Source organism: Corylus avellana, chromosome 10 (assembly GCF_965113065.1).
Source record: "Corylus avellana chromosome 10, dhCorAvel1.hap1.2, whole genome shotgun sequence".
In the NCBI taxonomy this organism is placed as follows: Eukaryota; Viridiplantae; Streptophyta; class Magnoliopsida; order Fagales; family Betulaceae; genus Corylus; species Corylus avellana.
Genome location: NC_142499.1, coordinates 5,152,320 through 5,169,152, shown reverse-complemented (window position 1 = coordinate 5,169,152; position 16,833 = coordinate 5,152,320). Strand labels below are relative to the sequence as shown.

Below are 16,833 nucleotides of genomic sequence, written 5' to 3'. Positions count from 1 at the left end.
ATCATAACTTCCGGCTGTCCCAAAACTGGCTTCTTCAGCTTCGCACGAACACCACCAACTGATCCAGTAGGTGCCGACAAAGTAACACAAGATGAAACCTCCTTTCGGTCCCCTGCCTGAAGGATTAACGGCATCTTACCCAGAATACCCAGGCCGGAGTCGCCTACCCACGTCGACGCTGAAGCTGGAACGACCGGTCCGATCGCCGGAGAGAGCACTGCAACTATTTCGGCGCCCATAGCGCCTTCCCTTGCCGCACGAACACCAACAGCTGACCCGGAAGGAACCGACAGAGCAACACCAGACGACGCCATAGCTGGAACACCAGGAATCAACGTCAGCTCCTTACCCAGAATGCCCAGGCCTGAGTCGCAATCCCACGTCGACGCCAGAGCTAGAGCGACAAGACCTATCGCCGGAGAGAGAGCAGCTGCTATATCAGCAACCTCCATCGTCGACCCCTTCCTTAACGGCGCAACCGTCATCGTCGCCTCTGCCGGCAGCCCAGAAATGGCCGAAAAATCTGAGTTAGTGAAAATCGAAGAAGGCCGATGCCCAATGTTAGAAGATGAGGCCCCCATATCCCCCGCCTTACCCGCTACCTTCCGGCTATAACACTTAAGAACCTTGTCGGATCCAATATCCGCAACAGAGGCCTTATCCTTCTGACTTGCCAAAAGCTTGGGTTGGACCATGGGCTGGTTCCTGGGCAGTCCACTTAGATGGGCCACCTGGAAAATTTTAGGCCCACGAGGGCCAGACCCACAACTACAAGAGCATCGAACGCCTAACCCTTCGAGACAAATCCTGATTTCCTCCTGTAACTTTAACAGGGAAATCTTCATCTTTTCTTTCCCCCCCGCACACACGCAACCCTGCCCATACGTTCCAGAAGCATGCTCCTTACTGTTTTTCTCCTCGAAACTTGAAGCCTTCATCTGCAGTACCCCACAGCTAGCTCCACTATTCCCCACATACCTAACCGCCGGACCCTTCGCCGGAGCAGCTACCTGTACCTCACAACCAGCATAGCATTTAGCAAGAGAACTTGGCCCAGACAATTTGCTGGTATCTGCATTACCTCTTAACATCCATTGGGAACTCTCACAACCAGTTCTGCATAAGACCCAAACGGTTCCTCTACCTGCTTAGAAGATGAAAGCAAGACCTCTGAAAAGCTCCTTCTCTGTTTCCCTGTCACTACCTTCCTTATTTCCCCAACGTATGGTTGAGCAAAATCAATGGCAATTCGCAACTCTGACTGAAACTGATCCCAACCCTTCCTGTGCCTACCCTCTGGCACCATTACTCTGCCTCTCCTCTCTCTTCCATCCAGCTCCTCTAAAACCAGAAAGTTCCCATGCCTATTGAAACATTTCTGGGCTAACGTATGTGGAAAACTACGAGTAGAATCGTCCCAAAAAACCCTTGAGTCCTCCACCGCCATCAGCTCATCAAAGATATTCAATAGCCAGACCGCTTCTTTCCAATTCAGCCGTAACGAATGCGTCTTACCTCTACATCGCTCTTGCAATTTCAACACCGTATCTCCATCCTTCACGATCATCACAAAGTCTTACCTCTACATGCGTCTTACCACTCTTCTTACTCATACAGCACCATTCAACCACGATGAGATGCCATTTTCTAAAATTATTCATGATTAGGATCTTTCCCAGGGCAGCCGGTCAAGCAAAGAATAGCATTCTCAAATGAGCCTTATTCTGCCAAATACTCCTCCAAGGGAAAGGAGTGTTGTCATGGGGAACAAGAACATTGTAGTAAGATCTAACATCAAACAACCCTCTCTTGGAAGGTACCCCCTCTCAATTTGATGGAATACAACAAATTAAAGAACCAAGTAAAGAGATTCACCTCCCAATCATGAGCCACTATGAGAAAATTAATATTCCACTAATAAGAGTCGCTCAAAAACACCAAATAGTCTGCCACGGAGGCATCCTTACATCAAGCCAAAATGAACAAGTTTAGAAAAGCTGCCTAAGCTGCCTTGAAGACTTGATCCCCAAACACACATCATGTCGGAATCTAATATTAAAGCCATCACAGACCTCAAATCTAGTATGACTAGAGAACTCCCTCCAACCCCTCCTGATATTCTTCCATGGCCCCACCCATATAACCCATAAACCACATTAGAAGACTATCCACCCCACGCACTACCATATTTAGCATCCATTACCACGCTCCACAAAGCTTCTCTCTCATAAATATAACACCAAAGTCACTTCCCCAAAAGAGCTCGATTGAACAAAAGTAAATTACAAACCCTCAACCCTCCTTCTAAGACCAAAGAACAACCTTAGGTAAGTGAACCAAATGGAATTTGAACTCTTCATTGATACCACCCCACAAAAAGTTTCTCTGCAACTTCTCTATGCGGTTGGCAACACCAACCGGGAAGGAAACTAGAGACAAGAAGTAAGCAAAATTAAATAAATTACTTTTAATCAAGGTAACCCACTCACCCTTAGACAAATACATCATCTTCCATCCAACCAAACAACATAATATCTTCTCAATAATGCCATCACATATAGATTCGGCTTTAAACGAAGCTCCAAGCAAAAGGCCTAGATATGTCTTTGGAAGAGATGAAATCCTGCAACCCAAGATGCTGGCCAGAACTTCCATATTAATGACATTGCCAACAAGGACCAACTCTAATTCAGCCAGATTAATCCTCAAACCTAAAACCGCTTCAAAGCATAAGAACAAGCAACGCAAGTTACGAAAATGATCCGGATTTGCCTTGCAAAAAATCAAAGTATTGTCCACAAACAAAAGGTGGGAAATGTAGAAGGCACCAACATGCCTAGATCTCACTGAAAAACCTGATAATAGACCCCCATTCGTTAAAGCATATATCATTCTAGTTAATGCCTCCATAACAACAATGAACAGTATTAAGATCATCAAAAACAGTATTCAATGGCTTAAAGACTCAAGGTTTAAAGGATGAGAGCCTCTTAGCGTTTTTGGGGAAGTAAATCACTCATGATGTCTACACCTAAATACCAATAAACAATGTGAAAACCCAGCATATGAATGACAATGAAAAAATTGGCCACAAAAGACATTCAAATACTATGACAACCCATTTATGTTTTTTGTACATCAAATCAACGACTTCACAAGTGGAAGTAAGAAAAATACTTTGCAAATGCCGCATGAACCCTCTTTCAATACTTTAGCTCTTGATATATAAACCAGGTAGTTGAAGCAACAATGTACTTCATGAATGTTGTGTGCTCAAATCAATAGGTCATAAATAAGAAATATATATCACACTGGTCTTGCTGTATGAACCAACTGCTCACAAACAATGAGAACTTTGACAATTTATGGACGAACCCAGGAAGACAACTACATCATAGGATAACTAGTAAAAGATGCTTTGAGGAGAAGTTTATTTGAATGATTAATCTTACGTTCACAACTTGAACTTTCATGAGCCGAACACATCAAGAATGTATTAATGAGGAATAAATACCAAAATCAAAATGAAAAAAAAAAAAAAAAGACACCCAAGATAGCAGAGATAAAGTGGTTGGAGCACTCTTTATGTCAGACTACCAAATCATGTCACTTCAAATAATTTAAATTTAATATCTAGCTATCTTCAATAATAAAACAAATTGCTTAAAATATAAGTTTCACAAGAGAGCATCCCTTAGAAGGTGCCAAGCTAGCCTCCTTGTGGTTGGCATCAAAGGAATTTTATGATGGGTCTATTTGTGTGCCGGGAGGAGGGGATGCAATATAAGAAGTTAATCAAGTCTTATTAGTTGACTGAGTATTAATATTTAATTTTATGTTTTGTTTAATTTAAAGAGCCAATAATCCTGTTTTTGGTAATTCACCAAGTAGATGATTGCACTAGATTATGTTAGGTAAGTCAATAAATGGGCGTTGCCCTAGGATTTAGTCATTAGTCTATTTAAATGTCTTTTGTACTCCAACAGAAGCAGTTTGATGGAATAAAATTTATGACAAGTTGATTCTCTTCTCTTCCATTCTTCTCCCCCCCCCCCCCAACTCTCTCTCTCTTCCCCTAGGTTCTGTCCTTCTAGGTTCTTCTTTCTCTTCTCTCTCCATACTTTTGTCTCCCATAATTGGTATCAGAGAAGGTTTGATTATTTTCCATAACAATTGAGCAACCACCGCCGTGTTTAAACACCGACTCCATCGCCAGAACAATTTCGTTGCACCCCTGCACCATTTTTGTTTCAGCCGACCACAGGACATTTCATCAACCACACAAAACCAACCAAACACACCTCTTACAGAAGATCCCACAGCCAGCCCAGCGGAATCCACCCCGCACTATAGCCAACGACCAGGACATAACCTATCGCACGGACTGCGCCACCCAAGCACGCCGACAAGACTGTTGTTTACAGCATAAGGGGGAGTATGAGTTGGAGAGACCTAGCAGCCTAGCAACTACTGTATAGCTTATTGTCGCTTCAGACCAGAGACTTAGAATAACCCAATCACAGGTTTGCACCTTGCACATATAATTGAACCCATCGCTTTCAAGTAGAATCTAGGGATAAATGGTCACAAGATCGCTCCTGGCCTCATCTGCTGTTTACAGCATAAAAAAACTTCCCATATCAATGGAACCACATCACCAACCTACTAATTCAACCACTCAACAAACAACGATGGAAAGCCCCTTAAGTTACAAAATGTAAGCCTGAACTTGTGCCTTCGATCAAATAATATGCTATAGCACAACCACAAGCTTATAGATTCTGATCATATCAACAAAAATGGAAAAACTAAAGACAAAACAAATCACAGAATATTTAGTAAAGCTCAATGATCGACAAGAGAACTTGAAAATAATAATACTACTGAGCGCAGAGAATTCTTTAAAGCATTTTGGACATCATGTATCTGTAGCAGCAACTTGTTTGACATCAAAGTCTCAACAATGGAATTGTCCGATATCCTTATAATGAAAAGAGCATGCCTCCTGTATAACAAAGGACACCAGAAACAGAAACCTATGGAAGATGATAAGAAGTATGCTTCACTTTATTCAATACCTTTTCTTCCCCAGCAGCAATAACAAAGTCAGCATCTTCCTACATAATTTGAGACACATGTCAGGCAAACAGCACAAGAACGTGACATTGATTTTATAAATATTTATTAAAAGAAAAAACAAAATACAAAATAATATAGGGGACAAACAAATTGTTGCATTTAGATTTCATATTAATCAAAGATAACACAAAAAAACAAATCCATGGAACCATTATATTATTAAAAATGACAAATGAATAGATTCAAAAAAAACAAAATATTTGGAAGTTATACATTTCACCAACTGCAGTTATGCATTGCATTGCAATATGACATATGTTACATATGTTTGATAATAGAATATTAATTAAATAATTAAATTCACTATTTTCCATTAGTTGATAATTGGTAATTCAACATTGTACCAAAGTAATAATCCCAAGTTCCTTGACTCCATACTTTTTTTTTTTCATGAATTCCTTGACTCCATACTTTACCAACCCCCCCCCCCCCCCCCCCCCCCCCCAATTAAATATTTCCATGTGTTGGGCTTCACTTATTGAGGTAAAGTCCAAGCCAACATGTGAAAAACAAAGTGTGAGAATATTAATTAAATTCACTATTTTCAATTAGTTAGCTTTTGAAACAAATAGTGGTTGAACATTTAATATTAAAAAAAGGCCTAAAATTAAATTGGCACACCATAGAAAAGGAAACATCACATCAGAATCCATTTAAATGTCAACAATTTCGTACTAAATGTTCTTACTCCAACTTTTAGACTTAATATTCAACTCCTACATATTCCTGTCCATCAGTTTCTTGCTAGTCTATATAAAATTAACTAACAAAAAAACAAGTTGTTTAATGCACATAGCACATATCTCTTTGTTTCTTTTTCTTCATACACACAAAAGTTGTACCAAAAGGAAGGTGTATCACAACTAATGTAGAAAACAAAATGCACACTATGTAACTTTACATGTACATGCTAATTACATGTACATTTGTCAATATAAATAATTTGCACACATACGTGACAACATTGAGACGCAAGTACCTTAATTGAAAATAAAGAATTTTCTACAATATGATGTAAGAAATCCAAAATTTGCACATAATGAGATCATGAAACATGAATAGTTGCAATTTGCAAGCTCCTACACCGTAACAATAATCAGAGCTAGAACCATGATTTCAATTGAATCCCATATAAATTTGAGTCTAACCGCAAAATCTGATGAAGCCCTTTTGCAAAATATGCCCTATAATTTTTATTAAAAAATAAAAAAGGAAAATAAAACATTAGAACTTCTATTGTTACCTGTTCATCACTAAAATCATATAGCACATGACGTTTAGCCGACTCCCCAGCAACTTTTGACAGATCAATAGCTTGACATGTCTCACTTCCTAATAGATGGTTTTCTAAAACAGGCAAGTCACCATTACTTTCACCCTGTAATTAGAAAATAGGTATTAAGTTGAGGTCTTATCTTGCTTCACAATTCATTAGTCACAACAACAAACACATACAACTTACACAACGACGACCAGTGGCTATGACTGAGTTGGCTCTGTCAATCTCATTGACAGCAGAAAGATCATTTCCTTTGCCTACAGCACATTTAACGCCCAGCCCCACAGCCACATTAGAGACGGTCACGTATTTCAGAAGATAACATGGTTTATTAACTGCTTCTTACCGTTTCCACGATCTTCCCCCATGGGTGTTGGTTCAGCCCTATCTCCATCCATTTCTGGAGTGCTTTCTCTGCTCCGAGGCTCAGCCTTGTCTTCATCATTTTCCGGACTACTTTCTCCGCCAACTAAATATGCTCATATTGATCAAAATTTATCATGTGCTAAATTAAAAAGGAAATTGTCCACTAAACCAACATTAGAGACAGCAAGAGATCTATTACCAGTAATTTTTTGCTACATAGTTATGATTACATGTATATAAGTAATTTGTATTGCATGAAACATAAATATTATGGAGGATAGCATGAAGGGAGTGGTGCAATGCAAACACCAGTTTCATTGGGTTGTTTGACAAAACCCAAAAACTAGCCACCCAAGGCCAAGTCTTGACTCTGAAAACTCTAGTAATCTGGAAAGTGCCTTAAGGAAGTGTGGTAGGGAGAGTAGTGCAATGAAAACTCCATTTTCATGGGGTTGTTTGAGAAAACCCAAAAACTAGCCACCGAAGGCCAAGGCTTGACCCTGAAAACTCTTGCAATCTGGTAAGTGCCTAAAGGAAGTGTGGTAGTCCATCTTTACACACAAGATCATGTCTCATCCAGGGCTTGGGAGGGATAGAAGAAGGGTAGCTGGGGGAATGCAAGCCAAAAATTACTCAGCTTACTTTTGCGTAGATGTAGATCTGCTTCAAATTTGTGGTCACTCCATTAGGAGACCCAAATAAACCATTATGAAAAACAAATTTAAATCATGATGAAAATTCACCTTTGTTCACAGCATAACGTTTGAGAAGCTCCTCAAGTGGAAGATCTACTTCATTGTGCAAAGCTGCCAATTCTTCTTGCCTTTCTTCTTCAGTTATAAGGGCCTCGTCTTCCTCCATCGTGTGCTCATCATCTTCCTAAAACAGTAACATTATGTAGAAAAGAATTCTAAGCATGCAAAAACTAACAAACCAAAAGAACAGAAAACATAGGATATCAATGATACAGATCTATGGAAATCACATAAGGTGCAAAACTGCAATGGCATCCAATCTTTAAGAATACAAATGAAGAGAAGGCTACAATACAGACTTGTGTGCAAGAGAAGTTGTATATTGGGGAATATACAAATGCAGGTAACTGTCTCAACAACATGATAATTGAACTTTCTGAGGTATAACCTTCACCACGACATTATTAACCACACCTATGAAATATTATGCTGCAAGCCTGCAACTATAAGCTATAACTATCAGCAAAAGAGGATTATACTTGTCCCCTTATTGGGTTTGCTAGAGCAGCGCATTAGTAGGAGGTGAATGTCTTTGCTTCTTTTTTCCAGATGTTGCATTCAGTTAGTGTGAGAAGAGGATGTGAAGATCAGCTGCGGTGGGCTCCTTCCAAAAGAGGATTGTTCAAGGTCAAATCCTTCTATTGCCCTCTGACTTTTCCTGAAGGTAGTTGCTTCCCCTGGAAGAGTGTTTGGCGGACTCAAGCTCCTTCGGGGGCGGCCTTTTTTGCATGGCCGGCAGCGCTAGACAAGATCCTCACCTTGGAAATCTCAAGAGGCAGCACGTCATCGTGATGGAAAAATGTTGCATGTGCAAGAAGAATGGGAAAATTGTGGACCACCTTTTTCTTCACTGCAATGTGGCTTCCGCCCTTTGGAGTGCTCTTTTTAGTCGTTTTGGGATGCCCTAAGTTATGTCTAGACGTGTTTTGATTTGTTTGACTATTGGTGGTCCTTTGGCAGGCCAAGGAGTGCTATGGTGCCTACATGCTTGTTTTGGAGTTTATGGAAGGAAATGAATGATAAAAACTTTGAGGATAGAGAGAGGATGCTAGGGGGAATTTTATTTTAATTTTACGAAATATTGTATCTTTGAACGGCGGCATTTGCGTCTCTTCTATTGATTAGCTATAATGACTTCCTTGTTCGTTTTGCTCTTTCTAGTTAGGAGGTTCTTTTTATATATTTCTTGTGTACCTAGGAGCACCTTACGCCTTCAATGAAATTGGTTTACTTATCAAAAAAACTTGTCCCCTTATTGTGGTCAACATCCTTTCTTTTTATTCCTCCTTTTCTATTAAGCTGTCATTTGAAATTTCCCATCAGAAATCTGTGTTCCTTTAGCTGCTTCGTTAAGCTGGTAGATACAGGGACCATGACAATGACTGAATTCCATTGGTCTGCAGTACTTTCCAATCCTATTTATTCCACTATCTTCCAAGACAAGCTTAAGATCATCATACAATTTTATTTCACTGTAGACAAAAAGCATGCACATAACTGCCATTGCCTTCTGTAGCCAACTTTGCCATCTAATCTTTCCCAAGTATATTCTTTCTAAATCAAATAATAACAAAATTGATAAGAAACCACTTCAGCTACTGCCTGACAAGATTAGCTCTTAATAATTGCTACTCTCCCTTGATAATAACATGATATATGACATAAACCAACCCCAATTATTTTCAATTTTTTGAAAGCAACAAGTGGAACAAGCAGCAAAGGCATAAGATTTCCCAACATTTATTTGCATATGAGAGGCATATACTACCATATATATGACAACAAACTATAAATATTAAAAAACATACCGACTCATCTTCAGATCGTATATCATAATCGTCATCCATGTCTGCGGTATTTGACTGAGATTCTGTCAGAATGTGTTTAATATATTTTTGATTAGTAAAAAGTATGTCATCCTTTTGAGGTTATCAAGTAAATAACAACGAAACCATAAATTCCCACGTACCAAAATTTAGTTCTAGAGATTCATTTACATCATTATCCACTTCTTTGTATTTAATAGTCAGTTGATCTTGTGTAGTATGTTGTTGTGCTGGTTTATGAGTATCCACGAGATTTTCTGCTAACATTGTTGAGTACCTGAAAATATACAACAGAAGGATAGGTCATTTCACATTACATGTGGATGCATAATGAGAATTTTTTCAGAAGTGGTATCCAATGCACAGCAAAGAACTAGAGGCAAATGCATTAAACCAAAAAAAAAAAAAAAAAAAAAAAAACCCTACCTCTCAGTTTGTCCCAAAAGAAACTCAAGTTGCTTATCAAGTGCCTTTTTCTTTTTCTCATCCAGCTCCATCTGATGCTTGTAAAGAACCTGCAATTACAACATTGCTTTTAAAGATATAAACAAAGAGGAAAAAATAAGTTTTGAAGAATAAATATCATAGATGCACTTGCCAGCTTTTCTATTTTAATCCAGAACTTCTTCACATCCTTTGAGATATTAAGTGCAACTTTTCTCAACCGCTGTTCCTCTTCCTGTACAAAATTTTAGTTATAGTGATCCCATGATCATCATCCGTTTTGTGCAACATGAAATAATTCTGTTCTACCCCTGGTGCAGTAAAAGATTCTTTTTTTATATAAGTAAGAAGAACCCAACCTTCATTTTCCTTTCTCCCCTTGTAGCCTGATCTAGCATGCCCTTGCTCGCTCTTAAAGCAACCTTCTTTGCTTGGGCCAATTTCCATTTCCTCTCTGACTCGAAGTCCTGCTAACAACTAGTTTAATGAGCTGGAAAAGGGGATGAAAGGAATATCTTACCAAGTTCACTAAACTTTGATCAAAAGAAAATGAATATAGTATGATCATGTGAAGCAAATGAGATAGCTGAGAGGTTTCCTACATCACAAAAGATGAGATCTTTGGGGCAATAGTATGTTACCTTCGACAACCAAACCATCTCTTCCAAAACATGATCCCAATGAGTTTTAGGGCGACGTGGCTCTTTGGGAGCTTCAAGTGCCTGAAATAACCAAGCAGATTTAAAGTGTCAATAATTGGAAAAAAGAAAATCACAGCAGAAAATTCAAATTACTGGCATTTCTCTGTACACAGAATGCTATCCCTGTAAAGGAGTGAGAAATAAGAAAGTTCCACTCACAATTAAATTTTTTTTTTAAAAGGACAAAAAAAAAGGTTCAAGATTACAAGGATGGTCACTCTCTGACAGCTACATATATAGCTATAACCCATTTGTATGAGCAAAAACGTAGCAGCAGACTACTAACTCCTGATCCAATTTGCAGACTACTATTCGCCAAAGAAATAGATATTGTTGTCAATCTAGTAGATGTAACTTATTCACCAGGCTCTTGCTTTTTAATGTCAAATACGTTTTTTTTTTAACAAGTAATGTAATGCATATCAAAAAGTGAGGGTTGCAACTCTAATACACAGAAAATATATAAAAGAACGCCTAAATAGAAGAAGAAAAAAGCACAAGAAAATCATTAAAAGTAATCACTAAGGGAGCTAAAAATGCAGTTGTCCAAGTAAAAAGAGGAAAAAAAACAAAAAAAATGACTTGAGCTCCTCCAACGTCCTTCGTTCTCGAAATTTTTGTCATTACATACCCTCCACAGGCACCACATGCATAAGGTAAGAAGGCACCATCTTCCACACAACAACACTCCGAGAGAGACCACCAGTCCACCAGCAACCAAACAAATCAACCACCCAATTAGGCATAACCCAAGAAATCCCAAAGCGACTAAAGATAGCATTCCATAAGGCACAAGCAACCTCACAATGGAGAAGAAAATGGCCCATGGACTCCACATTTCGTTTGCACAAGCAGCACCTATCGACCACAATGACATACCTCTTCCTAAGATTGTCTATAGTAAAGATCTTCCCTAGAGCCGCTAATCAAGCAAAATAAATAAATAAATAAAAACCACTTTCGAAGGAACCTTGGTCCACCAAATACTCTTATAGGGGAAAGGAAGATCATCTTTACAAGCAAGGATCTTGTAAAATACGTTCAAGTGAAGAGAAGTGTTTTGTGGAAAGTTAAGGACGACAAGAACATACGTCACAATCCAAAGAAGCACTAGTTACATTTGTGTAATGCCTAAAAGGACTAATCACTATTAGAGCTCTCTGGAATTATTTATATAGCCCAACTCTACCTAATACACAACCAATTTGGCATTTAGGACATACCCATACAACACCATCATAATTTGCTCATCCAATACTGGCTTTAAAACAATATCCAATACAAGTTATCACAATCTTTCCCACTCAAATCTATGAAGTTATTATCAACCCCCATGTTATGATGGAATACCCTAATACCACATGACATTACTAAGTTGCCTCCAATATCATTTCACTTTTACACTATACTTCAAAAGACCTGATCACTATTAGAGCTCTTTGAAATTATTTATATTATCCAGTTTCATCTAGTCTGCAATCAATATAAGACTTACCATGTGCCCATGTAACACCTTTACAATTTAGCCACTCAATATGAGAATTAACGCAACATCCAATCAAGGGTATCATCGTATGAGGTGGGGCTTTGGAAGAATATTAGAAGGGTTGGAGGGGCTTTCTAGCCATACTAGATTTGAGATAAGGGATGGATCCAAAATTCAACTCTGGCATGATGTTTGGTGTGAGGATCAAATCTCCAAACAACTTTTCCAAACTTGTTTAGCATTGCCTGTTTTAAAGAAGCTGCAGTTGCAAGACCATTTGGAGCTTTCTAGTGCTTCCCATCAGTGGAATATTAATTTTCTCAAAGCGGCTCATGATTAGGAGATGGATCTCTTTACCTTATTCTTCACTTTGCTATATTCTTTTAGAGTGAGATAGGGTGGTGAAGACGGACTTTGTTGGATTCCTTACAGAAGAGGGTTATTTGATGTTAGATCTTACTATAATGTTCTTGTTTCCCATGATAATACTTACTTCTCTTGAAGAAGCATTTGGCAGAATAAGGTTCCTTTGAGAGTAGCTTTCTTTACTTGGCCGGCTGATTTAGGAAAGATCCTCACAAGAGACAATATAAAGAAATGACATATCATTGTGATCAAGTTGTGTTGCACGTGAAGAAGAATGAGAAGTCAGCGGATCATCTTCTACTCCAATATGAGATTACACGTGTTCTTTGAAATACTATCTTCAATAATGTAAACCCCAAGGGGTTGGCCTAGTGGTTGAGATTTGTGGTCTTACGGAGTATCACCCCTTAGATCCCAAGTTCAAGAGTTGCTAGGTGCAAAGTCCCCCTTGGGGCCATACCCCCTAGTGTAAAAAGCCAGCAATTTACCCTGATCCGTGTATGGAAACTTCCAAGGGTGCGGTGCACAAGTCTGAGGTTTACTCTGCAGAGGAAAGTCCGAAGGGCCCTGCCTTGTCGAGGTTCCCCGTCATCAAAAAAAAAAATATATTGTAGGACTGGCTTGGGTTATACCTAAGAATGTGGAAGATCTCTTTGCCTGTCGGAGAGCACCAGGGGATAGGTTTCAACTTAATGCAATTTGAAAGATGATTTTACCTTGCCATATGTGGAGTCTCTAGAGGGAAAGAAACGATCAAAACTTTGAGGACCATGAGAGGACCTCAATGAAATTAAAGGTTTTATTCTTTAAGACACTTTTTCTTTGGTTGCTGCCTCAAATTTTAGTATTTCGAATTGTCATGTATTTTTTGTAGATATATTTGCTGCTTCTAGCTAGGTTTCCCTCTTGTATACTTCATGTGTACTTGGGTTGCACCTTTGTGCTATTTATTGAATTTGCAATTACTTATTAAAAAAAGAAAACACATGTTTTCGTATGTCATATTCTTTCCATCCCAAATACATTACCCTCCTTTCCTTTTTGTTCTATCCTAAAATATGTCCAATTTGATAAATTAATGAGGAGATATCGAGAGTGCAAAGAGGAGATTTGAATAATTCCAAGATTCAATATTTTGTGAAATGTGGCTAAATTGGCAGGCAAGAGAAAAGTAGGAAGGTAACATCAGAGAGAGAGAAGTTGTGAAGGCAACAACTTAGCCACTCAACATGTTCCCATATCAAGAGTCAAAGTAGGAAGGTAACAACCAAGAGAGCATAGTTGGCACGCTTCTAGTTGGGATGGAAATTTCCATAGATTTGGTTTAGATCAAATGAAGTGAATCGAGATGACTATTTTGCTTCAACACTTAAAGATTCTCTATACATTGATGGTAGTAAAAATGCATGTTCTGTTTCTCAGGTCAAACATCCTTTCCTCTTCAATATTATAAGAAATTTTTCAACACGCGCACAAAATCAAATAATAGATATGTATGTGAAACTTTCAATTTTTCTTCTCAAAGCATATTCTTATTTTTGTTACCAAGGAAACACATTTCATCTTTCTTTTTCTTTTTTTTTTCATTTTAGCATGAAAACTAAGCCTTTTATTTTTTTTTCTTTTTGAGTTTTTTCTCTTCATTAACTTTTCTGGGGCTCAATCAACATTTTTTTCCCTTTGCAAGTACCTTTAACTGCTTAATTAAGTTTCCTGAGGCTCGGGCTCCACGCAAAAGTTTGATTAAAAATGAAGTGTTTGTTCCAGTTTGACAAATCAAAAGAAAAGCAAAAAGCTTGTACACTGAGCTTGATTGCTTGGACAGCTTTATGAATATATTGACAACTGCAATTTTTTATTCTAATTGTAAATCCATCATTTACACTTGAGTAACAAAAAAAATTAAAAAACTCTGAACAATAATAAATAACAGTATAAAGTTCAAATTTTGTAGAAATGCCATTTTTACATTGTCTAAAATTCCCTTTAAAATCAGACAATGCATGTTCGTAGGCTTCAAGAAGTTTGCAAGGGTGCCCAAAAAGAAAAGAAAATTGGGGATCCCAAAACTGAATTGAACAGCTAATTACAGTTAGCACCAATGATAAAAGCTTCTAAAGGACACAGAAAAGTATAAAATCACAGCAAAAAATAAATGACAGATATAACAATTGATTTGTTCCCCAAAAGAGAGCACAAGGAAGATAATCTACAAATAAAATATTTACAAAAGCTAACCTTTTGACGCTTAGCTCTTGTCTCGTGATCGAGCTTACACCTAGGACCTTTGGATGCCATGATTTTATTGTAATACCTAGATCATCATAATATGGCTGAAGATCAATGAATAACCTGAAACCAAACATCCATTGCAGGTATCAGACTCGTCAAAATGACAAGCCCCATCAAACACACAAGCAACAGAAAAGGAAATAAAAACATCCATAATAAATTCAAAGCACACTAAATCTGATTCTCAAAATTCATGTTAATATAACCCATAGAATAAGAAAAGCTATCAAAATATAAATTATATATTTACAGATACTAAAACACTTGTTCGCGGAAGTCTGTAATTTCTTAAGTAAACTACGTTGGGGTCTTCTGGATTAAGTCACACCTAAAGTTTTTGGCACTGGTGGAGCTCTCTCAAAGTAAAGCTCCAATTTTAAGAGCACCGGTATATTAGCATGCACTTCGAATGCCCAAAAGGAGTATATTACTCACACAAATGTGCAGCATGTAGCAGAAATGGCTCTACAACATTAAATTTTTTATAAGGTTCTACAAAATTAAATAACAAAAAAAAAAAAAATTAATCTCTCACCCGTTGTTGGTTGCCGAGAAAGCTTAAAATTAGTTAGGGAAAAAAAACAGAGACAATAAAACCTTGAAAAATATAAACGAGAGCGTAAGCGGTGTTCTGCTTCTTTCTCCCAAAAAACCACAATGGGAGGGAGGGAGAGCAAACACTAAACCAAAGAGCTGTGTTTAGCTCAGCAAGTGGAAACTTTTGTATCGAAAGTCGGAACCAATTAGAATCAAAACCAGAACAAATTTCCTGCATATTTGTTTCTTTTTTCTCGCGACTTTCTCGGAAACCAAACAGAGCAGAATCCGAAAACTGACCTGGTAGAAGCTGCGGGCGTGCTTTTTCGCTTTTCACTTCTCGCAGTTCTCGCCGATCTTTCAAAAGAAAACTCAAAAGCGTATAAACCACATGGTTTTCACAAAGAATATGAGAACCAAAAAAAAAAAAAAAAATTAAACAAATAGATAGAGAGAGATCTTTGGTGGTGGTGGCGGTCGTCGCCGTTGGGCGTAGCGCTAGGGTTTTCAGTCGGGTTTAAGCGCAGGCTAAGGTCCGACAAGCGAAGCCCGAGATCCGACTTGACGAAAATGAGTATAAAATGTCTAAAGATCCTCTTTGGCCCTTGTTTGGTTGCTTTCTCTGTTTCTTTCTGTTTTTTATTTCCTGTTTTTACTGAGGATTCTGGATAATGATGATCCTACGGCTGACAATTAGCCTGAACGCTTAGCTTGATTGCGTTTATTTAATGTTAAGTCTGTAGCGACCGATATTAAAATTAAGTCGACGTAACAAGAGTGTTGTAACAACGCGAAAAAAGTTTCACTTGTTGCCGTGTTGGGAACAACCTTATCGACACAATAAATCTCGAGAGATTGAAACTCATTACTCTTCAAAAAACTGTAATTTTCCATTCAAATCTACCATAACTTTTTAAATAGTAGAACTCTATATTTGGTTGTTAATTGAGTTCAATTTTTTATATAATTTTTCGACATATTTCTATCATATGAGTTAAAATTCAATAAATAAATTTGATCAGTATTTATTTTTGAAGACTTCAAAAAAATAAAAACATTTACCGAAAATTGTTATGCGGAATTATATAAATGTAAATGTTTTGATACCACATAAAGGTGAAAGAAATTTTGAATTTTTGAAACCTTGTTTAGTATGCAGAATTACTATATCATAGGGAAAAATGAATATTCATTATTGGGAATGAGAGAATGTGAAATAAAATAACTGATCATATTCCTAAAATATGATAACACATTTGCTCTCATTATAATTATACCAAAATTACTAAAATACCCAAGATATATATATAATATAGTAATAATAATAATTTTTTAAAAATGAGAAAATTGCTTTAAACATGGTTTTATATCCTTTATTTTTTGTGTTATTTCTTTGGGTTAATTGGTGGAACCTTCACAAATGGGCATGAGAAACGGTGTTGCAAGCTACTAGCCCCCCATCACAATAGTCTTCCACCACCATCCATGGGTGATGGTTTGCCTTTTTCCCTTGGGTTTGGTTGAGTTTTTTCTTAAGGGTGGTCAAATTAACTGTCAACTGCCATCGAATCGTCACCAATCGACAATCGACTTTCGACTGTTGGTATGCAGAATAAAACTACTATTTCAAAACCGATATTAC

At 37.8% G+C, this 16,833-nt stretch overlaps 1 protein-coding gene across 2 annotated transcripts in view; it reads right to left on the bottom strand.

Annotated features, from left to right (window-relative positions):
• PIE1 (SNF2 domain-containing protein / helicase domain-containing protein) overlaps positions 1–15,793 on the bottom strand; it is a 28,790-nt gene extending 12,997 nt beyond the window's left edge. For both annotated transcript variants that reach the window (XR_015909305.1, XM_059606266.2), the window contains exons 1-13: positions 15,492–15,793; positions 14,601–14,714; positions 10,451–10,531; positions 10,169–10,276; positions 9,964–10,044; positions 9,792–9,880; positions 9,509–9,642; positions 9,348–9,409; positions 7,528–7,663; positions 6,765–6,887; positions 6,602–6,675; positions 6,383–6,517; positions 5,079–5,117 (exon numbers count right to left, since the gene is read on the bottom strand). Coding sequence is in view for 1 of the 2 variants with exons in the window: in XM_059606266.2 (XP_059462249.2) it covers positions 5,079–5,117; positions 6,383–6,517; positions 6,602–6,675; positions 6,765–6,887; positions 7,528–7,663; positions 9,348–9,409; positions 9,509–9,642; positions 9,792–9,880; positions 9,964–10,044; positions 10,169–10,276; positions 10,451–10,531; positions 14,601–14,660 (1,122 nt within the window). In the remaining variant the exon portion in view is untranslated. The remainder of the gene's footprint in view (positions 1–5,078; positions 5,118–6,382; positions 6,518–6,601; positions 6,676–6,764; positions 6,888–7,527; positions 7,664–9,347; positions 9,410–9,508; positions 9,643–9,791; positions 9,881–9,963; positions 10,045–10,168; positions 10,277–10,450; positions 10,532–14,600; positions 14,715–15,491) is intronic.
• Positions 15,794–16,833: the final 1,040 nt, after the last annotated feature.